Genomic DNA, 23,833 nt, shown 5'->3' on the forward strand with positions numbered 1-23,833 from the left:
ACTGGAATGACGGTCACCACACGACCACATCCTAACAGCTTTCTGTGAGAAAAGCGCCCTCTAGTGGTGGATTACAGACTCAAACCGAGTCTTTTTGATAAGCTCACAATAAAACTAGAATTTGTTATTGTGACTACTTTTATACTCAAACCCTAAAAGGGTGACACGCTCACTCCCATTAGCTTTAGTTGATTGTAAACTGATTTTAAAAAACATAACTTTTCTAACATTGCAGCATATTTTCAGTTGAGAATTAGGTGCAGCTGTGTCACATAAAGGCCTTTAAAGCAACGTGAAAACCTTTCTATAGCATATCAATGCTTCTGATACAAGAACAGACACAAAACAAAAAGCAGAGACGATTGTTTGACTATATTGATGGAGAACTGTTTATTTTTTCAGTTTAGTTCAGTTTAGTGACATTTAACTTTTAGCCTCAGTTTCAACAATGACAGAGAGAAAATATTCTGGTGACAGAGGTATCTGGTACAATGGGTAGATTACACTTTATTGACAGTTCACCTTAATGTGAAAATTCTTTTTTTTTTTTTTTTTCAGAGAACAGACTGCTAGCACAGCAGCCTCCTCCATTTTTATTACACTTTACATCCATCACAGCCACGAGGGATGACGAGCCTTGTCTTAAGAGATCACGGTGATTTGAAAAAAATAAAAATAAATAACAAAAATCTGTAAGTTCACAACTTTAAACATGAAGTGAGAAGTTCCAACTAAATGATGCCTGTTATGAGTTAATATTGCTTGACAATAAACCGGAGTGCTTGTTCATGTAATACTCTGCACTGGAAAATTCTCATGTAAACGGTTTAGAAAGTTTGAGAAAATTACTCGTGGATGTTGTTTTGTCCGACACAAGAGGCTTGAATGAGCCACTCAAACTCTAACAAAGCTGGAGCAACGTTACAAAAACACCTTTTTCTTTTTTTTTTTTTTTTTGCTATTAAGCTGGTTGGTATTGTGAAGTAAGTCGAAGGCTTCTACCACTAAAACGATAATAAGATGCGTCTGCAGTAACACAGGATCAGGCTGACATTTAACAGCACCTTTCATTAGGCAGCTTTACAGTACTAAGTGTGTTATGTAAGAGTAAGTTTATGTATTTGCAGGGGAAAAAACCATGCTGGACTTCAGTATATAAAGCCACCGTCACCCAGCCATGCTATGCATAGTGCACAGGTAGAGTGCTCGACGTTTTGTTAGATACACCAGAGAATTGCAGTGTATTGATGTCATTTACAGGAAATGGAGGTCATGTGGTAACTTTGTTCAGGGCAAGGCTAAACCTCAAAGCCCAAGTCTGATAAACTGGATCACTCCACTTTAGGTCCGCTCCTCATTCCCTTTCTTCATTCTCATCTATAGGGGTGCACCAATTGCAGCTTGTTAGCCGATCACTGATATTTAAAAAGCCTGACCTGCCAGTTCAGACTTTTTTTTGTCTAAAAAGTTGTCTACTTCATAAAATCCTCCCCGCAAAAAAATCACACTTGAAAAAGATCAAGTGTTTTTAACAAATCATTCTGTACTAAGTAATCTGTTTAATTAGGGCAGAAGCAGAATTTAAGTCCCTTAAATGCACAAGCTAATGAGTAGAACAGCTACTGGACGGCAAATACGTAACGGTGAAAGAAACACTGAAAAGGAACATCGAGGAGTGTATTGGATAAAACTTTGTATCAGATTAATCTTTGTGCATTCAGTCCAGAAACAAGCCTGGGGAGCGATAGACTGGCTAAGCAGAAAAACTGAAGGCGAAGGGGGAGGTAGCTAGCATAGCGTCGCTAACGTGCCTGTTAGCCACTCCTTCTTTACACAGCTAGCTTGCGCTGGTTAGACAATTGTATTATTTACATCACACTTCACGATATATCTGAGGCCTTTTCCCACACTCTCCCTCTGGCTGTCGGTGGACATGACCCAACTGCGCACCAATAAAACTTTAGAGATTTCACGTGAGCCAGAACTACCCGCGTGCCATCACGAGCGCGACCGTCCGTCCGCCGCTTTACAAAATGCACATAGATGGCACTTCATCATCAGACTTTTTTTAAAAAATTTTTATCAGCGATAACCGTTTTTGCCAATTGTGCCTTCAGTTCGTTTGAAATGAGAAGCACAGGGAGTGCTATTGAGACTTTGTGCGAAGTTTCTCCCCTGGTGGAGGAGTCACTGCGGCACCACCTCCTTCATCGAGGCCAGCGCCGAGTGGATGCGGACGTGAAGCCGGTTTTCGAAGTCGTAGCCTGTGAAATCCTCCTACGGGAGAGACGGTGAAACAGGAAGTTATTCATTTTAGGTTTTTATTTTAAATTTGGTATTTTATTATAAGTACTCATTTTGGCTTTACCTTGGCTTGAAGTAGGAATGATCTCCCCTTTGCCACTGTCTGAATCCAACAATGGAAATAATACGGTTATAACACAATGTCCATAAGTACACAGATGAACGTTTTTTTTAATGCAAAAAGCGCAGACCTCTGGTTTTGCGAGGAGTATGCATCCAAGCTCATAGACGGCATACGGCTGGATGTAGGAGTTGATCTGTCGTCCGTACTCGTCCCTGATGGCTTGCTGGAATGACTGGATCACATGTGAAAAGGAAAAAAAGATAGTATAAGCACCATTTCCAGTTTAGATTAACTCCATAATTATTCTCTGATCGGAGTAGAGTCCTACCTGAACAGCATCTCTGATGTTTCCTTGGCATTTCAGGATGGAACCGAGGAGGAGGTGTTTCAGGCCTCTGCATGAAGGCTCGTCTACACTCTGCAGCACTGCAGTTAGAACACAGGAAATGATGGGACGTTTAAAAAAGACATTGCTGCGTGCATTTAGGCTTGTCGAAAAATGCAATAAATCAATCAATTGCATGATAAATTAAAAGCTCAATAATTTCCTTTTGCATGATTCATCATTTTTCTCTTTTCTTTCTTTCCACCAAAAACTGGATGACAAAACTCTTCAGTCTGGTGTTTTGGTCTCAACCAGCTTGTTTTTTTTTGTAAGGACAATCTCATTTACAGACTTCAAAATTCATTTGATTTGCTGTTTCTGTTGTTCTGTCTATTTATTTTGGACTTTTAAAATGTCTGAAATCCTCATTGGAATGTAAAGTTTATTGAACTCTTAAAATGATCTTAAAAGAACAATTTTATCGTTTATCGCAATAACTTCTGGGACAATTTAACATCCAGCAGAGTTTGTTATTGTGACAGGCCCACTGGCAGGATTCATGTCTGCAGAATTCTTTCCACATTTTGTCACATTACAACCACAAACTTCATTGCGTAAGTGTCAAACTCAGAACGTGTGGGCCAAATCCAGCCTGCCCTTACTATTTTTGAAAAAGGACTTCAAGATAGCAGTTGTGTACGTAAATATTAGTCAAATCAAACAAATTTAGGTGTAATGTTGATTATTTCTAAAAACACAAAAAAACACGTATTTTCCTTCTATTTCACAATGATGCACTGTTTTGTGTTTGTTTATAACATAAAATCCCCCCCAAACCACACTGAAATTTCTGGGTTCTGTAACTCTTCCTTCTTTCCTCCCTCTGTAGGTCGGACTGACCTTGATTCATTATCTGCAGTTTGGTCGAGGAGCAGTTCTGCAGCGCTTTCCACAGATAGAGAACCTCGATCACCCCGAGGATGCACAGCTGCCTGGTGGGCGAGACCTTTCTCAGCCTGTCCGCCTGCAGAGAATCGTAAAAACAAGAAGTTAAACTCCTGCTACTTACCACCGATTGTTCTTTTAAAATAAGAATAGCATGTGTTGCTGACCCTTTTGACAGCAAACTGCTCTATCTGGTTGTTTTTCCTCTTGAACAGCTTCTGGACATCTTTGAAAACTCTGTTTGCTCCGTCCAGGTCCCCTGAAGCACCTTGACACACTGAAAGGAAACGCAGTCGAACAGAAACAGTTCAAAAGGCCCGGTCTGCAAAGAGTCCAAATAAGGAGAGGTAAGCTGCGTAAAGAAAAATAAAAAGTTGAACGCGCGCGGTACGTTGGTTCCATGGTGGTTTTCCGGTCTATAGTGGCTGTTAATGTTCAGCTTTGTTTAAGTAACAGAAGCCAATATTTAAGCTTGGTTGTGAGGATTTTTGTTTTAGCTTAATTGCATAAATGTTGCCAGCATTCATCTGTCACCCACAGACATCTTTTGGCTGCACAGTTTGGCTGCATAGACAAATATAATACGCATCGCCTTTTCTGCGTCTACACGGACGCGCTACTGCAGGGCATCAAAACATGGAGCTGTGCTGCCGTACAGTGATGCTGTGCTGGATTTATTTGCTAATCCTGCAGCTCAAAATTTGCATTGCTAGAGGACATTTCAAATTCATTTAATATTATTTGTATTTCCTCTTCTTTAAATGTTCCAAATATTTGCCAAACTTTAACTTCTGTCACTGCAGCTATGCCTTCTGGTCACCACTGTGACCGCGCACATCTTTGCATGCCAGCTTGCACCAACTTTTCAAAAGTGTTAAATATAGCCGCGAAAACAGAACCTAGCGGTTTAGCAGACGCACAACTGCGCCTCTGATTTTTACTTATGTTGCTGCGCGATCCCGCTTGTGTGTGGTTTGTAGATCGGGTTTGCTCAAGATGACAAATAGAGATGCACCGATTAGATATTAATATATGTATTGGTCCGGATATGGAAGAAAAGAATTCTAGATCGAGTATGAGCAACCATGTGGCTGATCCATAAGGGGAGATCATCAAAGAAGTATAAAATCAGTTTTAAGCTGTATAATACCAGTTTTATTCCTGTAGTCATAAGCTTCCAAAATTTGATTCATTAATCGTTTTATTTAATTTTTTTATATTGTCCTAATGAGGATACTGTATATGAGTCACTGTTTTGTGTTGGGTTTTTTTTTAACTGTTTTTATGGATTTTAATATTTAAATGTTTTGAGAACCGGACCATTTTGAATCATGTTGTATTTATATTTATTATGTGCTGATGTAGTTTTCTGTCTGACAAGAAAGCTGACTCACCTCACTGTAATCACATCTACCTAATGCTATAAATACAGTTGAGTAATTGATTGATTGGTTGACAATTTCGTCTAATTCTATTTTACATAATATTTACAATTCCTAATAGAACTTTCTGAACCATTGGGAAGGTTTGCTGCAGTTTATTTTTTTTACATGTTTGACCATGGTAGTCAGCCTTTTGTTTTCTACTCCTAAAAGAACTGAACAAATTAGAGTTGAGTTGTTTTTACATGTTTGACGAAGCTCATGAAGCTCCTGGTGTATTTAAGTGTGCTGTACTGGTGCAGAGTTATTAAATCAATTTGTAATTCAGTATACTTACATCTGTGTTTAAAAAAATAAAATGTTTTAAGTCAGTTCAGCACTGCTTTTCTGTATTGGAATTGGCCACTACTAAATCTCTAATAACCTTTAGTAGATCAGGCCTACAATGTTTCGTTGGAGGCTATCAGTCTTACCTCCGGTCAGGTAGGCGTAGTAGCACTGCGACCAGCGGGACTCGTTCTTCAATCGCTCAAATGCTCTGAAGGCATCTTCGAAATTCAGCTCTATCATGCTGCACCAACCTGACACAAAGAACAAGCGGAGGCAGTCAGACTGGCCTCTCGGCGGACCGCGCACCAACGCTCACGGCTAACCGGGAGAGAAAACACGTACCAATTTCATAGAGACACACATGCTGGATCTCTCTTTGGTCTGATGCAAGTTCTAATGCATCATGGAAACAGGCCAAAGCACTGTTGATATGGCACTGGGGACAGAGGAGAGAGAGAAAGCACACATACTGACAGGTAAACACTAATAGTATCGGACACGGACTGTTACAGATGTGTCGGATGAAAGCTGGATTAAGAGACGTCAGATCGGTGAGTTCACAAACCATGAAGCATGCATCACTGACTGAATGCCACTTTTTGTTTCCTTCTGGACAAACCTGACTGGTGTGTGTGGTTCCAGATGGTTACCACTGACTCCAGGCCTGTCGTACGTACCTCCAGTCTTTGAACTCGTCCCTTGAAGAACATGAAGAGGGAAGAGTTTGGATAAACCACAGACTTTCTCTGCAGGATGGCTTTGGCCTCTAGCAGCCCGGCGTGTGTGTCAGAACCCTCCAGGGCAAAGAAAGGCAGCACCACCGTGTGGTACCACAAGAGGGCCAACCTGAGCAACAGAACAAGACATTCAGATCAGATTATTCTGCTGATCCACTTCAACGATTATCAAATCTCTAATACACCCAAATGATTGATACCTTGTAGATTTCTTCTTGTTTTGCTTTTTCTTGGTTACAATTGCATGTTTAAAATAATCAAAATGCAGTTTTCAAATAATTTTACTTCCAAATATGTCCAAGCCATCCTGATTTTAGATGGAAAATAAAACAGCTTTCCTTGTTTAATCATACTTCTACTGATTCAAAAGGATTTTCTGTGCTAGTTTTCACTGACTGAAAGTCTTAGCGTTGTCAATCAACTTTACAACTGTACTCTTTGCAAAATGTGCTAAAGATGGAGAAACGGCTTACTGTTACAGGAAAACGGTTTATCCGCTGTCATTGGCAAAACACTGAGTGATTGACAGTGCTAAGACCCGCCTCCTGGCTCTGATTGGTTGTTTTCTAGTTAGCACTGGGAGAACTGGGAGAAGGTATAGAAGCTTCATTTTTTCACAGCCTACCTGTCTCGCGCCATACTGTCATAAATAGTGAAAAAAAATAACAGATTTTTGATTGGCCTAGTCAAAGTTTGGACTTAAATCTGACAAAAATCACATTAAAGTTGAATTACTTAAAAATGTATTTTTTCACATCAATTTTTTTTATACATTGGCATTTTAGAAGTGATGTACTCATTGAATTTGTTTTAGATACATGGATGTCTAAATGTAACATGTATGGTGGCTTTGTGGTGTGTGTGTGTGTGTGTGTGTGTGTGTGTGTGTGTGTGTGTGTGTGTGTGTGTGTGTGTGTGTGTGTGTGTGTGTGTGTGTGTGTGTGAAATTGAGGAGGTTCAAAGGTGGTCGTGGGGGTGGGGAGTGGCGTTTGCCCAGGGCAGCATTCATGTAAGAACAGCCACTGGAGTTGTTAACTAAAGGAGCGGCACACTTCTACAAAGATGGTAGAAATCCTCATTTTATATCCACCGTTTCTTTATAACAACTATTCAGAGCAGCAAATGCCCTAAACATGCACAGTTGGTGTAACTAATTTAAAAACATCAACATTTCTCTCACTGTTTACAAATCGTTCTAAACTACATACATCACTTCTGCGGGTACAGACTCGGGTCGACTCACGTAGCCAGCGGCGCCTTCATGTCCTTACTCTCGCTCGCATACATGAGGGAGGACAAGCCCTGGAGACGGTCTCCAGGGAAACCCAGCAGGTTGATGATCTTGAGCAGGTGTGGCGGCACCATGGAGATGCACAGGTGGAAGAGGCCGTAGCCGAAGCTGACGGAGCCCTTGAGCCGGTCCAGGGCCTCGGCCGTCACACCGTTCTCCACGTTGTGGTTGGCGTTGTCGGCTGAGAGCGACTCCTGGCTGCCAGAGGCCCCCTGCTGGCAGCTCTCCTGCAGCTGACTGATGTCACTGTGGCATTTGTTGTACATTTTCCATGCCTTACGGAGAATCCAGCCTCCTTTTATATAAGCTGTCGGTGAATGACAAGGACGAGTAATGATCATTTGCACTGAAAAGAATGCTCAGAAATGCTGGGTTTGTAGCCTCAACCCAGTCATAAACCAATACATATTGCTTTATAGATCCAACAAGGGACGTAGTGAGTTTTGGTATTTTTTTTAAATGGTCTTGATAAATTGTTCTTTTGGCTTTTTACGACCAAAATACTAGGGATCCACTTTTTTTTACTTACGATACAGATATCTGAGGTTTAGTATCGACAGATATTGATACAGAAAAACAGCTGAATTGACTTGAAACTAATCTTTTTTTTAAACATAGACATAAATGTACTGAATTAGAATTTTTTTTGATAACTGCAACAGTACAGCACAGCTAAATACACCAATAGCTTCATGAGTTTGGTCAAACATGTAAAAATAACTTTAATTTGTCCAGTCAGTGTAATTAGGAGAACAACCAATGTAGAATAAATAATAAACTGACAAAAGCAACAGACTGGTTACCTTAGTGAAACATGTAAAAATGAACTGCAGCAAACCTTCTTTCTGATGGTTCAGAAATATATATAATATATAAATATAATGTAAAAAAAAAATTTAATATAACATAACTCAGAGCACAAAACATGGAATTAGATTGAATAGATGTGTCCTTACGGATCAGGTACATTGTCACCAATTCACAATCTAGAATGTTTTGTTTTTTTAAAATATCAGGACCAATAAAGATATTAATATGCGATCGCTGCATCTCTACAAAGTACCTCTACAATCGTTGTCCTTTCACAGCCTACCTGTCTCGCGCCATACTGTCATAAATAGTGAAAAAAAATAACAGATTTTTGATTGGCCTAGTCAAAGTTTGGACTTAAATCTGACAAAAATCACATTAAAGTTGAATTACTTAAAAATGTATTTTTTCACATCAATTTTTTTTATACATTGGCATTTTAGAAGTGATGTACTCATTGAATTTGTTTTAGATACTTAAAAATACTGAAGAAACAAGACAAAGAGAAATAATGAAAACATAAAATGTTTTGACTATTTGAGGTCACTGATATACAATTATGTTGTAAATTGGTCTAAATAAAATATCTATTTAAAGAAAAAGTATGTTCTGCCATTTGTAAAAGTCAAACCAATCCCTCAGAAATACCTTTTGATGTACGTTTCTATGTCTGAATGAATGCTAACATTAGCATGTATATCAGGAGGCTTCTGGGTCCATTTTTTGGTAGCTGAAAACAGTTTTTACCCAGATCAAGTTAGGCTGGGTTATGCAAACAACTGCACAAACTTGTTTCCCTGTCCTCATGACAAACACTATCTTACTTTGCACATTTACCAGATTTTAATACCAAAATCCTTTTTAATATTTAACTACTAAATAAAGCTTGAAGTAACATGAATCTGTATGGATTAGTCAACACTTTTCAGAGTCTGCTCGTCCCGTGAGTTAGGTTTGGTTACCTGAGAGTTCCTGTTTGACGAATGACAGAACTGCTAGATACACTTGGCAGTCAGCAACAATGATCTGTCTCTGTAGGCGGTCCACCACAGCAACGCCCGACATCTGGGAGTCCATCTGTAACCCACACAGACAGGCCCACGTGTACAGTAAGCGGCGTCCACTTGAGATGTTGCCCATGAATGCTTTCTGAATAACCCTGAGGAGGCCAGGCAGCCCTGTGGCTACTCGTCCAGCTTTAGATTGAATTTCAGGGACGTCCTAATTGAATTGGTTCGCTGGTTCGGCATGATCTCACTTGCAGTCTGGATGATTACACCTACTGCTGAGGATGTTAATGTCGTTATCTAAAATCTGTTCCTGGTGAAATGTTAGAAGATATAAGAAATATTAGAACCCAACTGAACGTCCAAATTGGTTTTATTCTTTTCTCCTGGCATTATTTCTGCTTTACCAGAGGTTCTATTAAAGGAAGCGTCCTGCTGGTGATTTACTGGACTGACACACCTCTTGTTAAAGGGGCTGTATAATGCAAAATAAACGTTTTTGAGCTTTACGTCATGTTATAATGTTATTCCCTCATCAAAAACACACCTGAAGTGTTGAATTGATTTTTCATGCAGGTTTGGGAAATCCTTTAATCTCCCGTGGCAACCATTCTGCTGTGCAAAACACATCGGGGGACATGAGCAATTAGCAAACACCTGGTGGAACTGTGCATCTGCTGAGCTCATTATAGGAGCTACCGTTCTTCTCAGTGCAGCGCTGGTAAAACTGTTTTTAAAGGGTTAACAGAGGAGCCATGTTGTGATGACTTCCAGAAGGCGGAGTTTCAGAAAGAGCAGGAGATTTTAAAGAGACAGAAGCCCAATTTCAAGCAATTAAATTACAAAGTCAAATTTCTTTTAAGTCATACTTGATATAATTGGCATTTTTATAACAACTGCAGGTAACAAAGTTACTTGATTATGCTAGATTATGCTACAAAGTGGCACTATGTGCCTGGAAAACACATAAGACTGTCCCTTTAACAGATACTCAGCAACCTAGATTAGTCTTAAGTTTATCCTTTACTAGTTTCTCCCAGTACTTACACTCTTCTTGATCTTGTTTCGGATCGTCTCTAACACTCCAGCGCTGTCGCTCTCACAGAGTTTCTCAGTTGTCTTCAGATCATCACAGGCCATCTGCATCTTCTCCTCCTCGAATGTCATCATGGCGTTCTGCAGCGAAGCACAGGAAACGTCCTCCAACCAGTTAGGCGTTGTAAATTCACAAGCCCTCAAGGTGTTGTGAAGCAGAATGTTAAATGGACTGAACTTAAACGATGCTTTTCTACCCTCAAATGTGCAAGGAACTTTCAAATTACAGCTTCAAACAGCTACGAAATACACATTGTTCACTATAAGAGTTAATTGCACTCTATGCCAACATACAAGCCATACATCCGTTTGAATTACATCACTATGTCAATGTTTTGTTCTGTTCCTCTGATGAGATTTGTGCTTGATCTAGCATGCTAACCGCAAAGGAGTCTTATGTAATAGAGTAACAAAAGGCTGCTTCAGCATAACCCTAAGTGGGGCAGAATGGTGACATCTGCACAGCTGTGTGTGGGGCAGGAACAAAGGACAAAACTTGTCCTTAGCTGCAGCACAGACAAATAGGCATCACTTTAAAGCCAGCCACAAAACACAGTAATGACTAAATACAAACATTGCTATAATACTATAAACTATGCCCATTGTGTTCTGTTCTGATTCTTGAAATACGTTTTTAGCCATATTCAATAATGAACGTTCAGTCACCGAATGCGCCCATGTGTTCAAATAATTATTTGAATGAATGGAGGTGAATTTGAAATTCCAAAACGAGAGAGTCATCATCAGCGCAGACAGAGCGTCTGCGTGGTGTCGGATGCGATTAAGAACTGCTACTAATGGGTCATTGCCGTGACGTTAGAGTAGCACTTACCTTTAAAGTCTCAGGATATTTTGACATGCCCAAAAGACCTCACGGCAAACTGGGTTCGCTTTTGATTAAATTATTATCAGGAGGCGAAGTTTAAATAATTGAATTTAAAAATTGATGGTTACACACAGCCAGGTGCATTCATCAACCAGCAAAAGGAGATGACATCATCTCTGCCTTCATTTTATGATAGGGCCAACATGAGAGGATATGACAGAGTGTGAGTTTGAATGAGAGTGTGAGCATCACACCACATTATGAATCATCTCCCTCATTCAACACTGACAGACGCAGGCTTTCAGTGATCTACTTTACTTGCCGCAGCAGTGCATTTCTTCAGCTGAAGATGCATCCATTATTCTAATGGACAGGCAGGAAACAAAGGAAGATACTAGTGGTGACAACATGAGGCCTGCCTTTTGACAGACTACATTATCTCAGGTCTCACATCTAACATTAATTCTGAGGTCTTCTCCTCTAAAACTCGTCACTGCCTTCATCTCTTTGCCGTAGCAGTGCCTTCCTGACGTACAACTCACCAGAAAACTGACGAAGCTCGCTCCGAAGCTCATCAAAGGGCTGTGCGTCCTAAACGAGGCGTAGAAATGAGGGAAATAAAGACATAGAGACAATGGGTTACAAAATGTGGCAAACTCAATTACAAGAAAGTATTTTTTGATCTTTCAGGTTTTTTGAGGTTTGTTTTCTGTTAGTAGACAGAAAACCAGGAGAAAAATACACAAAAACAGCTGCAGACTTTGACTTTTCATGATGGCTCAAACAGAGCGAACACCAAACAAGCCGTCAAGACTGACTGCAGTCTATCATGCAAAGACAAGAATCCAAAGCAAGGTTCAATATGAAAGATTATGAAGTAAAAATCCAGTTCATGTTTATTTACCAACATGCAAATATGCAAATAAAAGCTGATAGAATAACACTTTGGGCAAAACCAACCAAAATCTCCAAACAGTGAAATATAAAACAAAACAAAAATACTTTTTCAGATGGATAAACAGCATATTATTTATGTTCTACCTTAAAACTAACACTTAAATTGTTGGTCAACTGTTTTCAGTAACTTCAGCAAGACTTTTAAGTCAATGTCCAGCAGAAGTCACGATTTATGCCAGCTAGATGATAGCAAGCTAGCATATTCTCCAAGACTGATTATTTCTAATCAATAATCAGTATCAGCTAAATCCTAGCCATGAGTTAGCTCATATTTGGGATCTGAAAAATTTCTATTCAGTATACAGTTATATATTTAACCCTTTAAAGCTTGACCCATCAAAAAATAGTCTGAAAATTCTGATTTTTTAGAACTAGAATCTTCATGACGCCTAGAAGCAAAATCTAAAAAAATGATTTTGCCACGTCATTTCTTTTATGATATATTTTTTCTATCAGATTTTATACGGCAGGCTTCTCTTAGAACTTTTGGCTCACAACAATGTGAGTTTTAGATGCAAAAACAAATGTTGCCTATAACATTTGGAAACACTTTAGAAAGTTTTTCTTAGTTTTTTTTTTCCACCAACAACTTTTTATAAGCATTTATTTCACATCGTGGCAGGAAGTAAAAGAGTTTCTGTCCTTGTTCAGGCGAAGCTGTACCTTACACTTTTTACAGTAGATGTGTGCAAAATGATTTCAAGAACAGTACTTGCATCTCTGTTGGGCTTCCCATGTTGGAAAATGATTAATGTCATTCTTTCTCACATCTAGAGGTACACTGCAGCTACAGGGTGCGGTTGAAGTTGCTTCAGGAGAGGAAAGTGGTCTACCATACTTGATTTTGACCTTTCTTGCACTTGTAGGAGAAGTGCCAACTAAAGCATTTTAGGTTGTAGCTTCAGCTAATCTCTTCTGTAGAGGTTTCAAGCATTGATGATGGAGACTGTAACAGTGACCATCTTTGGGAAAGATGGTGCATGATAATATATCAAGAAGAGCAACACCTCCCATGAACTCATGTGATTCAACAATGGCTGGCTTGGAAACCATTATATGAGTTTTGGAGTGGATGGAAGTCTGCTTCATGAGGAATGGAAATGAATTGAAGAGTGGAATAGGAGTGAACCAGGACAACAACCTAACTGTGATCTAGTATGACAAGTAGTGAACCTATTTCTTCATTTGTTGGCATTGAACCAGTGGAACATGTTCTGCAATCCTCTGGAGCATTTCATCAGGGACCAAGTGCTTGAATATACTGTATGTATGGAGTCATGCAACACCTGTTCTTTGAGCCTTCCTCAACCCTGGCAATGACATCAATGTATGGAACTTGACAGTATTTTCTCCATTTGTATTATTTGTTTTTCACATTAGTCTTCACTGATTCATTTCTGACAGTATCCAAGGTGTTTGTTTGGACCTCAATTGCCATATTGGTCTGGTTTACACTTTGATCATCATAGTCTTCATCATAGTTGGTATCTGAATATCTTTCATCATGCATGGCCAGGGAGTCCAGTCCTCATCATCTTCTTCTTACTGCTCTATATAGCTTGACTTGTCTCACATTATCATGTTGATGACTATTCAAAGTATTTTCTTTCTCTCTCTTCTTCCTCTACTCTTTTCTAAAATCTAAAATATATATAAATAACTACTCGATCCACCATAAACATTATGGTTTTAGAATAAGCACTATTGTGAAAAAATATAAATAAGTAATTTTGAAATGACATTTAATGATGATTATTGAGTAAACAAAAGCTTGTGGCTGATTTGTGGCTGGTATGACATTGATTACTTTATAAAAATATGACATTAATGTTCAGGGATAAAGCACCTTAAATACCTGCAGTATCAAATATGATACACACATTTTAACACAATTTAAATGTAATATAACAAAAACATTTCTAAATAATTGTGCATTATTTCAAAACATAAAACATTACTTTAAAAAAGTGAATAACAATGTATATATATTATTTTTACTGTAAGTTGTCTAAAATTGGCAAAGACTTTCCTGGAAAGGCGGATGACCAATCTCATGCGAGACGACATTTTAAAAAGAGGAAGAAAAAAAAATGCTTTCTCTGCCTGCAGTGCAATGATAATCTAGTAGATGGCAGAATACAAGTCTCAAAATGTATACAATAGGTTTTTAGTAAGTATTGATCATGGTATAAAAGACAGAGACCACAGAAACTTATGTATCATTTATGATACAAATGGTGATATAGGGCTAAGGTCTGATTAGTCCAAGTATTAAAAAAACTGAACCATATTAGAAATAACCAAATAAAGTCACCTAGCTAGCTAGATACCTATGCTGTCAGCTAGCTAGCTAGATGCCATTTTCTCCTATGTTCCAGTATTTGGGTTCTCTTCACTATGATTTAGCTCATATTTGGGTTCTGAATTGTTTTATTCAGTATAAGTTTATCTAGATAAGGTCTGGTCAGTCCAAGTATTAAAAAACTGAACCACATAAGAAATTATCAAATGAAGCCCAGCTTCCTCAACAAAATACCACAACGGCCATTTAATTCAGGTGCTGTGAGTTAGAATCAGAATTTAACATCATTTCATTGACCGGATGTGCAATAACGTAATGAAACCCCCAGGCCAATGCACCCTGGGCGATCAGCCATATCCCCAATATTAAAGCCCAGGGCCGTCCTAAGGTTGTATGGGACTTTAAGCAGAATCTTAATTTGAGGGCCCCTCTTCCTGTTGAAGACATTGCTATCAGTGAGTACGTTTTAAAACAGATTTGATGGCGTCTGAGAGAAGCAGCCAAGTTTAAATGGCTGAGAAGATGAATAGCTCAGGTTGTCATTTGCTTAGATGTGTTTGTGTTCAGGAACCATAAAGATTTATCTTGTAGCCTCAGATTGTAACCATGTTAACAGTATAATTAAACAGTGGATATTATTCTTCACATTTTCACAAAGACAAAGTAAACTTGGCGATTCCTTTAAATTATTATTATTATTTAACATTAATCAATTCTGAAACCGTCACATCAAGCTTAATAATATTCTAGATCTCAATAAACAAATAGAAAACTTTTATGACTACAAGTCCAAATTCAAGCAGTTATGGGAGTCCCCTGATGGTTTGAAGCTGCTCAGGTCGCTTATGCCTTAGGCCAGCTCATGTCTAACAACGACAGACTTAAAGGAACACACCCACATTTTGTTTCATTTCAAGTGATCATGTTTTCTACAGGACACCTTGTGCTTTACCACCCAAACTCGTCCACCTCCCCCACCCCATCCCACTTGTTGGTGCAGGAAAGAAAGGCTTTACCTGTATCTCTTGAAAAGCTCGTCGCTCTCTTTGAATCCGTTGTTGAGCAGCATGTTGATGCCTTGCAGAGCCATCTCAGCATCATCTATGTGCTCTGCCTTCTCCTCCACCTTCTGCTGCTGCTGCTGCTGGGACTGCTCGGGACCCGCCATCATTTATTCTACCGCGCAGTGGCTGCTGGACTGGACGAGTGCAATGGAAATAAAAAATATAAACAAAAACAAAAATACGACCTCTCCGAGACAAACTCGCATCGGTTTCTGTCCGCAAATGTATAGGGACCGCCTTAAACAGGGACGCGCACCTGGTCGGATGCTTTAAAAAAAAAAAAAAAAAAAATGAAAGAAAGAAAAGCCGCTGCGCTGCTTCCGCAGGATCCAGGAGACTGCGCCCCTCGGAAGGCCTCCGATGCCCGGCCTGAAATCAGACGAGCTCCGGTCGGCCCAGTGCTTTTCCAGCAGCAGCTGCCCGCTCAGAGGGAACGCTCTCCGCCGCTCGTCACCGCATCCGTCCAGCCAGCCATCCGCGCAGCTTTCTTTCAGCTAATCCTGTCCGCCCGCAAGCATCCGAGGCGTTACATAACGAGGATGCTGCGAGGCTTCGCCACAGCCAGGACCCACGCAGCTGAACGCACGGCTCCCCAAACGGGCTGGCGTCACAACGCACGGCGGCTCGCCGGGAGGAAGGACGGAGGGAGCAGGCGCCCGGCCGCGCCCAGGTCTACATCCTGATGACACAGAGGCTGCTGGGGCTGATGAGGATGTATGAACACATTGCATTCTGATGCTTACGGTACTTATTATGAGCCTCAGCGTCACTGAATAACGATAGAATGACGTACAAAATGTATAGGAAGGAAAGGTTAGTGTGAACCTAATTCCTAAAATAATGGCCTAAAACATTTTTTTTTTTTGCCACCAGTATTTTTTTTTTGTTGCCTAAATTATCTTTTGGCTATAAGATTTTTGGTTTTTGAAAAAGTGATTTTTCAGAACTAACTTTTTAGATTCTTCTACATGGTGCCAGATTTTTGCTCTCATATCGTCCAAAGAATGTGGCTCCGGAATTCTTGTTCATTCTGAAACATCTTGGCAGACCTACATCATGCAGTCGTATTGTTTTTTTGTTTTTCAAGAGAGAAGGGACTTTATAATGGCAACACTTTTAACACAATCACTCTTTTTCTAATTGTTCCATTAGACACTTTAACAATTACCATAACTGAAGTCTGCATAGGGGAAACTGCTTAAAACATGAGACCAAAGAGGCCAGAAAGCACAAACTTAAAAAAAATATTATTTTAACTGAACTTTGTTGAAGACTGAATAACTTTAGTTCCCTTTAAAAAAAACCAACTACCACTATAAAATATTATCTATCTGTGGGGTATTTTTGCCCTGTTGTACAGGTGATTCAGCACTTTGCACTGATAAAGAAAACAAAAAAGTCAACACATGCTTTATCCTTTGCCCTGTACAGCAGGAGGCGGTGCCTCCGCTCTGAGCCACTGACATGCTGAGATTATATTGGGATCACAACAGAAAAGAGCTCAGAAACTCTCTCTGTACTCTTTAACTCAGTAAAAACAGGCATGGAGCTCGGATCAGCGGTTAGTGCTGTCAGGAGCAACAGAGTGCTGCTTGGTAATGAAGTGAGTCCAGCTGTCATAATAATTAAAGATGGTAAAATCCACAAAATACTCTATAGCGGCAACTTTACTGAGGATGTTGGCTCTGAGGTAAGCTGGCGGTCGCTCTCCCCTGTCTGTTAGGTTAAAAATGCCTCTGAGGGTTGATTTAGCGCCCCTGGATTTACCCCCGCATGCCTGACGTTGTCGGTGTCTCTGCAGGTGCTGGATGTGGGGGACAGCGTGGTGATGCCAGGCGTCGTAGACTGCCACGTTCACGTGAACGAGCCGGGCCGCACCTCATGGGAGGGCTTCTGGACGGCCACCAGGGCCGCCGCGGCTGGAGGAGTGACCACCGTCGTGGACATGCCCTTGTAAGTTGAAGTATCCAGGCCACTTGGGCAGGTTCCCAGGGCGGCATTAGGGAGGGGACGCACACCCAACGAGGTCACGTTGTAGGCTGTGCTGGTTTGGTCTCTTTAAAAAAAAAAGGGACAGATTTGATGGAGTGCCATGTTAAGAAAGCGTTTGGTTACAACCCCTCCAGAAACAGCGTCCCTCCAACCACAACGCTCAGAAACTTTGAGGAGAAGCTGCAGGAGGCGACGGGGAAGTGCTTCGTGGACGTAGCCTTCTGGGGAGGAGTTGTTCCTGGAAATCAGGTACCAACCACATGAAATAAAATAAAAGGAATGTCCTATGTTTTTTTTTTAAGCACCAAAACATGAAAGTATTTTGTCTCCTCACAGCGTGAACTTCGGCCTATGATCAAGGCAGGAGTTGCTGGCTTCAAGTGTTTCCTCATCCACAGCGGTGTTGATGAGTTCCCCCATGTGGCTGAATTTGACCTCCACACAGCCATGAAGCAGCTCCAGGGAACAGGAAGTGTCCTGCTGGTGAATTACTGGATTTGGCTCTATGACACGCCTCTTGTTAAAGGGGCAGTATTATGTGAAAACCAACTTGTTTGAGCTTTACGTCATGTAATAATGTTATTCCCTTCCTGTGCAAAATGATTGGAGGGATCTAGCCCCGCATTCCAGGACAAAACTCCTCCTCAGAGCCGCAATTTCCAAGCTTCTGTCTCACAGAGCAACCCGCCATTGCAAATCCCTCACTCAGCTCCTTCAGACTAGCCAGCAGCTATTAGCAAACACCTGGTGGCACTGAGCATCAGCTTATGTGAGCTGCTTCTCAGTGAAACGCTGGTAAAAACATTGCTAAAGGGTTAGTAGAGGAGTCATGTTGTGATGACTTTCTGAGTTTCAGAAAGAGCAGGCATTTTTAAAGAGACAGAAGCCCAATTTCAAGGTGTTAAATTACAGTCAAATTTCTATTTATAGCATATTTTAAAACAATTAAAGGTAAAATATGCCCTGCGACAGACTGGCGACCTGTCCAGGGTGAACCCCGCCTCCCGCCTGGAACGTAGCTGGAGATAGGCACCGGCACCCCTCCCGACCCCATTAGGGACAAAGGGTGAACAGAAAATGGATGGATGGATGGATAAAGGTAAAATAGTTACTTGATTGTGCTACAAAATGACACCGTGTGCCTGGAGAATACATAATACTGCCCCTTTCAGAGACCTTCTGGTGAATGGTGACAAACTTAAAACCATTTTGTTTTGTATCTTCCAGTTTCACGCAGAGATGGATGTTCAGCCAACAACGGGGAACAACGCTGACGGTAATCATTTAGATCACATGAAATTTTTGACTATTTTCCCTTTGCCTTTTACCACTATAGATTTTGTGCTAAAAAAAACATAAGCTGTTCTCAGAATAAAGACTGAAATGTTTTAGTACCTTAATTTAGAATAACTTGAGATGCTGATGTTACAAAAACTAAACTATACACAGTCTAGGTTGAATAAAGATAATGTAAAAAAAAGTGTACAGAAATCTTTGTAGAATTTTCTGTCATTTTAATGAAATCGTTCATTAAACCTATATTTTATAATCAACCCTCCCAGAGACAGACCCTTGCCAGTACGGCACCTTTCTGCGGTCCCGGCCCGATGTCATGGAGGTAGAAGCTATTCGGACCGTTGCAGAACTCTGTCTGCAGTACCGGTGAGAGAAGTTTATGCATGTCCTCTCCAAACTTACCTTGAACTTTTCCACATTTTACCAAAAACTTATGCGAAACACTAACGCAGTAGTAAATGATTCTGATTTGGTAGAAAAATTGTAAATAAGGATAAAAAAAAAAAATTTGCCATCACAAACTGAAGAAATCAGACTTTTTTACCCCGAGGTTGATCATGGTGAAGCTTTCCTTCCACAGGGACATGAGGGTCAGGGTTTAGCATTTGGACAACCAGTTTCTGGTTCTGCTGGGTGCAATGAATTGGATGATAAACTACATTTGAAATGAATTCAAGTGTAAGGGGTGGAACTATTTTTGCATGGCTCTGTATATTCCCTTTATGTCAGCACGGGTGATTCCTCTGTTGAAGATTTGGTCGCTGCTGCAGCAGCAATGACCTCTCTGTATTTCAGGGTGCGATGCCACATTGTTCACTTGTCATCTGCAAAGGCCCTTAAGCTGATCCAGAAAGCTCGGCAAGCCGGGGCCCCCCTAACGGTGGAGACCACCCATCATTACCTCAACCTGTGTGCAGAAACTATTCTTGCGGGAGCCACACAGTTTAAGTGCTGCCCTCCCATCCGAGGCTCTGCTAACCAGGTAGACGGACTCGTCGTTTTGCAGATCCAAAGGTTATGTTCAATGGACACAATACAAAGAAACATGATTTGCATAATACTGTCATCGGCCCCTTCAGGAGCAGTTGTGGTCTGCACTGAAAAGTGGACAGATTGACATGGTGGTGTCTGACCACTCCCCCTGCACACCTGACCTTAAGAAACTGGAGAGCGGGGACTTCACGCAGGCCTGGGGAGGGATTTCATCGTTACAATTTGGTACATTTCTCAAACTGGTGGCAGCTAGCAAATGGCAAAAAATGTTTTGTACTTATGTAAGCGCTTTATCAAGTCCAGAGGACCCCAACGTGCTGCACTCTATGTCATTCACCCACACATTCACAGGCTGATGGTGGCGAGCTACTGGGTAGTAGCCACCGACTGCAGGACAAACTCCTACTACTAAAACCTATGCAATTATTTCACCTTAAATAGCTTGCATATCCAAATTTTACATTCGTTTTATATCCAGGGGGAATATCATAAAATTCAGTCTATAAATGTTATTAACATCGATGAGAATTAGTCCAAATCTACTTGCAGAGGCTTTTGGTCCAGTTTCTGTTGCATCCAAAGTTAAATCTGAGTGTATTCAGTGTCTGTTTGATGGACCTTAAAAAGATTAAATGTCTGCCAACATGTCTGAAATGAATTCCAGGTCCTTATCCCTATATAAGGATATAAACTCTGATTGTAAAGGTAAGTCTGAATGTTAAATTAGAAAAAGATCACATAAATATGACTTATCTCCAGAGAATACTGATTCACAGACACAACGCAGGCCTTAATTCACTGGTATTCCTGTGTTTCACCACAAACCCTCCACCATGGCAGTAAAGCACGGTGGTGGAGGGCTGATGATGTAGACTTAACTATAGAAACTAAAGACGATGTATCAATACCAATATCTCATACCCACAATCAACAATGGTGGCATATGAGTGATTATCCAGGCTAGCTGTGCAGTCATATTGTCCATGCTCCTTGTGGTCACTAAGTTGACCTAGAACTTCTCTGTCTACTGAAATATTACAGAGAAAAACGTCAGGCTACCTGCCAAACAGCTCCACAGAAACTGGAAATATTATAGAACAGAAAGCCCCAAATCCAACAGCCACTCTATCTGAAAAAAGAGACTCCATGTGTTGCAATAGCCTAGTCAAAGTCCAAACTTTAACCTTATTGATTTGACATTGCTAACAGGATTTGAGATCGTTTTTAATTACAAATTTGAATGAGTAAAATTACAAGCACTTATACCTATCAGAGCTAATAGAGCTCTTTCCAGTTTAAAATCATGAGTAACTTATTTGTTTTTTCACACACCGCTTTTGCATTTTGGTAAAGTTTTCTCTTTTTTTTGGAGTCATAAAGAGATATTTTAATAGATCATGATTTATTGTTGATCTGTGGTTTTATAAACCTAAATTTCTAAATGGACTTACTTCCTGTCATTAATCATCAACATTCCTATTTTGGTAAATTAGACCTGCTCTATCCCATCACTAGAACTTCTTGATTGAGGTTTAAATGAGCCAAATCCAACACCGAACTGGCAAATAAGTCTCGAGCTTCTACCAATCATTTATTTTTCTGTCGCAATGGTCAAAGTCTGGCAGTGGGAGCCAAGCAGACGGCCAGTTACAGTGTTTATAAATTACCACCAGGAAGCAGAGAAAGAGTTTCTTGTCCCTATTTTTCAGGTTTGCCTCTGTTCTGGACTCCAGCCAGTAAGAGAGACTTTCAGCTGGCTGATGTGGTGAGGCTCCTCAGCAGAAACACAGCCCATCTGAGCAGCCTGGGCAACCTGAAGGGCAGCCTGGCCCCTGGCTTTGATGCCGACTTGGTCATTTGGGATCCAGAGACAGGTTTTCAGGTCAGTGTGAGGTATTCACACTGTTAAAGGGGCAGTATCATATAAAATCAACTTTAAAAAAAAACTTTACATCATGTTTTCATGTTATTCCATCATCAAAAGCATATGCGAGTGTTGCTTTGAATCTTTCATGCATGTTTGAGAAATCCTTTAATCTCCGTGGCAACCATTCAACTGTACAAAATGCCTGAGTGGACCTAGCTCCGTCTTCAAGGCGCAGCTCCTCTTCAGAGCTGCAGGTTCTGCTCACAGAGCGTCCCTCTCCTACTCAGCTCCTTCAGACTAGCCAGTAGCAATTAGCAAACAGCTGGTAGAACTACGAATCTGTTGAGCTCATTATAGGAGCTACTTGTCAGTGCAACGCTGGTAAAAACGTTGTTAAAGGGTTAACAGAGGAGCCATGTTGTGAAGACTTCCTGAAGCCGGAGTTTCAGAGAGAGCAGGAGATTTTAAAGAGACAGAGGCCCAATTTAAGCCGTTAAATTACAAAGTCAAATTTCTTCTAAGTCATATTTAACCTATATAGCATTTTTTGAACAACTGAAGTCAACATAGTTTCTTGATTGTGCTGTAATATGGCACTATGTGTCATACACAGCCCCTTAAAGCTATTGTCAAGGCTGGATTTGTGCTTCATGTTTGTTTTCACTTCACAGATCGAAGAAGCAAGCATTCACCACAAAAACAAGGTAACTAAAGTCTGAAAAACAAATGGCCAGGATTGGTCTTTTTACACAAGTGACTGACTGCGTGCGTATGCGTGCATGGGCGTGTGTTTGTGTATTTGTGCAGATGACCCCGTACCTCGGCTCCACGCTGCAGGGAGTGGTGCGTGCGACTGTCCTGAGGGGCCGGCTGGTGTACAGAGACGGCAGCTTCTGCCCTGAACCTCTGGGAAAGCATCTCCTCATCCCCCAGAGGACGGGTCAAGCACAACTGTAGCAAACACAGACAATGAAAACTCAGTCCATTTGGAATGTTGGGGATTTAATTGGTCTGACTTTAAATGCGTGATCTTTTTTCTTTTCTAAAGTGCACATAGCTAAAAGTTACCATATGAGCTAATAGCTTTTATTTGAAAATTGACTTTAAACAACTTAAGTGTTTAAGCTAAAGTTAAAGAGAATCGACAGTACAACAACCTCTGGAAATCTCATTTCAGTTCAGCTAGGTCAAGCTTAGACTCAAATTCAGTTAAGCACAGTTCAGTTTTCATGTCTGTGGCAAACTTTTACTCAGTACAGAGGATAGCCCAGCGCCATATATAAGCTTTTGACATCAACAGTAAGCAGAGTGTCTGCTTTCTTGACTTCATGGACTGCTTCTCTTCCCATTACACTTTTAGAAACTACATTACCTTGTTTTTTTTGCAGGTCTGATATAACATTCTTGTTCAGAAAATCTTCATAATTACCAGAAATAAGGGCTTGAAAACATCAGCCTGTGTAGTTCATTTAATGTGACGTGTTCACTTCATGACAGAGATCTTGAAATAAACTTTTTAATCATTTTCTAATATGACTGTAGAACAAATTCTTAAATATAAGTTAAAGTTAGATTTTTTTTTCAGAGCTTTGCAATACTAGTTAAAGGACCTCACACAGGAACACTTTGTATCAGGGAATGAGACGACACTGTCACGTATTGTGAGGTTGAAACAGGAGTTTGGGAACCGCATGGTGATTTAACTGCAAGCGTGCAAACTTACAGCAAGGCATAAAGGGAACCAGAAACAGAACCAGGTAGAAACCACCAGGGAACAATGAAAACCAGGGAGCTTAAATACAGAGGTGTGATGAGTGACAAGGGCACCAGGTGAGTCTAATCAACAAAATGTTAAACAGCTGAGGGAGAGTACCGATCAGGGGAACTGAGGGAAGGAGACGAGTAAACACAGAAAAATAAACAGCATTTTACACACTTGATCATGTTTGCTTATCTTGGATAACATCCTGAAGGTGCATCATTGCAACTTATTATTGGATATAAAGTGTATATGTTAACATTTTTATGTCTTTCAAGACAGAGTGTCATGATACTTCTTATATGTGTTTGTCAAACCCTTTTTTCCAAGGGGAACGATCAGGCAAAAATAGTTTATGGCCTCCTTGTTCTGGAAAAATACTGAATTTGAGGGTGATGACTCGTCCAGCTGTTGACACAGTTTGAAAAGAAGAGTGCATAAAGGTAAAACGTGTTACAACAAACATTTTACTAAAATTATTTCAAAA

The 23,833-nt window shown here is 40.4% G+C and overlaps 2 protein-coding genes across 4 annotated transcripts; one reads left to right on the plus strand and one right to left on the minus strand.

The window, feature by feature from the left end:
• Positions 1 to 371: 371 nt before the first annotated feature.
• Positions 372 to 15,795, minus strand: LOC114151254 (tetratricopeptide repeat protein 39C-like). Its single transcript, XM_028028350.1, has 15 exons — positions 15,696 to 15,795; positions 15,392 to 15,573; positions 11,659 to 11,707; positions 10,243 to 10,371; positions 9,151 to 9,265; positions 7,331 to 7,685; positions 6,028 to 6,196; positions 5,693 to 5,786; positions 5,494 to 5,601; positions 3,806 to 3,915; positions 3,594 to 3,717; positions 2,697 to 2,794; positions 2,496 to 2,600; positions 2,369 to 2,407; positions 372 to 2,277 (listed from the first exon to the last, which is right to left on the minus strand). Exons 2-15 carry the CDS (start codon positions 15,544 to 15,546, stop codon positions 2,188 to 2,190), a joined length of 1,740 nt encoding a protein of 579 aa, XP_027884151.1. The 5' UTR covers positions 15,547 to 15,573; positions 15,696 to 15,795; the 3' UTR covers positions 372 to 2,187.
• A 220-nt stretch (positions 15,796 to 16,015) lies between these two features.
• Positions 16,016 to 23,330, plus strand: LOC114151255 (allantoinase, mitochondrial). 3 transcript variants are annotated; one of them, XM_028028352.1, is made up of 11 exons: positions 16,016 to 16,183; positions 17,241 to 17,392; positions 17,566 to 17,680; positions 17,768 to 17,914; positions 18,659 to 18,707; positions 18,994 to 19,093; positions 19,523 to 19,709; positions 19,807 to 19,945; positions 21,430 to 21,602; positions 22,259 to 22,291; positions 22,395 to 23,120. In XM_028028352.1, the coding sequence occupies exons 1-11, from the start codon at positions 16,175 to 16,177 to the stop codon at positions 22,542 to 22,544; spliced, it is 1,254 nt and encodes a 417-aa protein (XP_027884153.1). In that variant the 5' UTR covers positions 16,016 to 16,174; the 3' UTR covers positions 22,545 to 23,120. The 3 variants fall into 3 exon arrangements, with proteins under 3 accessions (XP_027884153.1, XP_027884155.1, XP_027884152.1); XM_028028354.1 differs by having other exon boundaries at positions 16,073 to 16,153; XM_028028351.1 differs by lacking the exon at positions 16,016 to 16,183 and adding an exon at positions 16,911 to 17,129 and having other exon boundaries at positions 22,395 to 23,330.
• The last annotated feature ends 503 nt before the right edge of the window (positions 23,331 to 23,833 follow it).

Source organism: Xiphophorus couchianus, chromosome 9 (genome assembly GCF_001444195.1).
Source record: "Xiphophorus couchianus chromosome 9, X_couchianus-1.0, whole genome shotgun sequence".
NCBI lineage: Eukaryota > Metazoa > Chordata > Actinopteri > Cyprinodontiformes > Poeciliidae > Xiphophorus > Xiphophorus couchianus.

Bases quoted from the DNA above. Each gene is read 5' to 3' on its own strand.
- LOC114151255 (XM_028028351.1), top strand. From the start codon at position 16,983: ATGGAGCTCGGATCAGCGGTTAGTGCTGTCAGGAGCAACAGAGTGCTG. The intron at 19,094-19,522 runs GTGAGAGAAGTT...TCTGTATTTCAG, and splicing joins GAACTCTGTCTGCAGTACCG to GGTGCGATGCCACATTGTTC. The intron at 22,292-22,394 runs GTAACTAAAGTC...GTATTTGTGCAG, and splicing joins GCATTCACCACAAAAACAAG to ATGACCCCGTACCTCGGCTC.
- LOC114151254 (XM_028028350.1), bottom strand. From the start codon at position 15,546: ATGATGGCGGGTCCCGAGCAGTCCCAGCAGCAGCAGCAGCAGAAGGTG. The intron at 9,266-10,242 runs GTAAGTACTGGG...TGTGGGTTACAG, and splicing joins GAAACAAGATCAAGAAGAGT to ATGGACTCCCAGATGTCGGG. The intron at 6,197-7,330 runs GTGAGTCGACCC...TCTGTTGCTCAG, and splicing joins ATGAAGGCGCCGCTGGCTAC to GTTGGCCCTCTTGTGGTACC.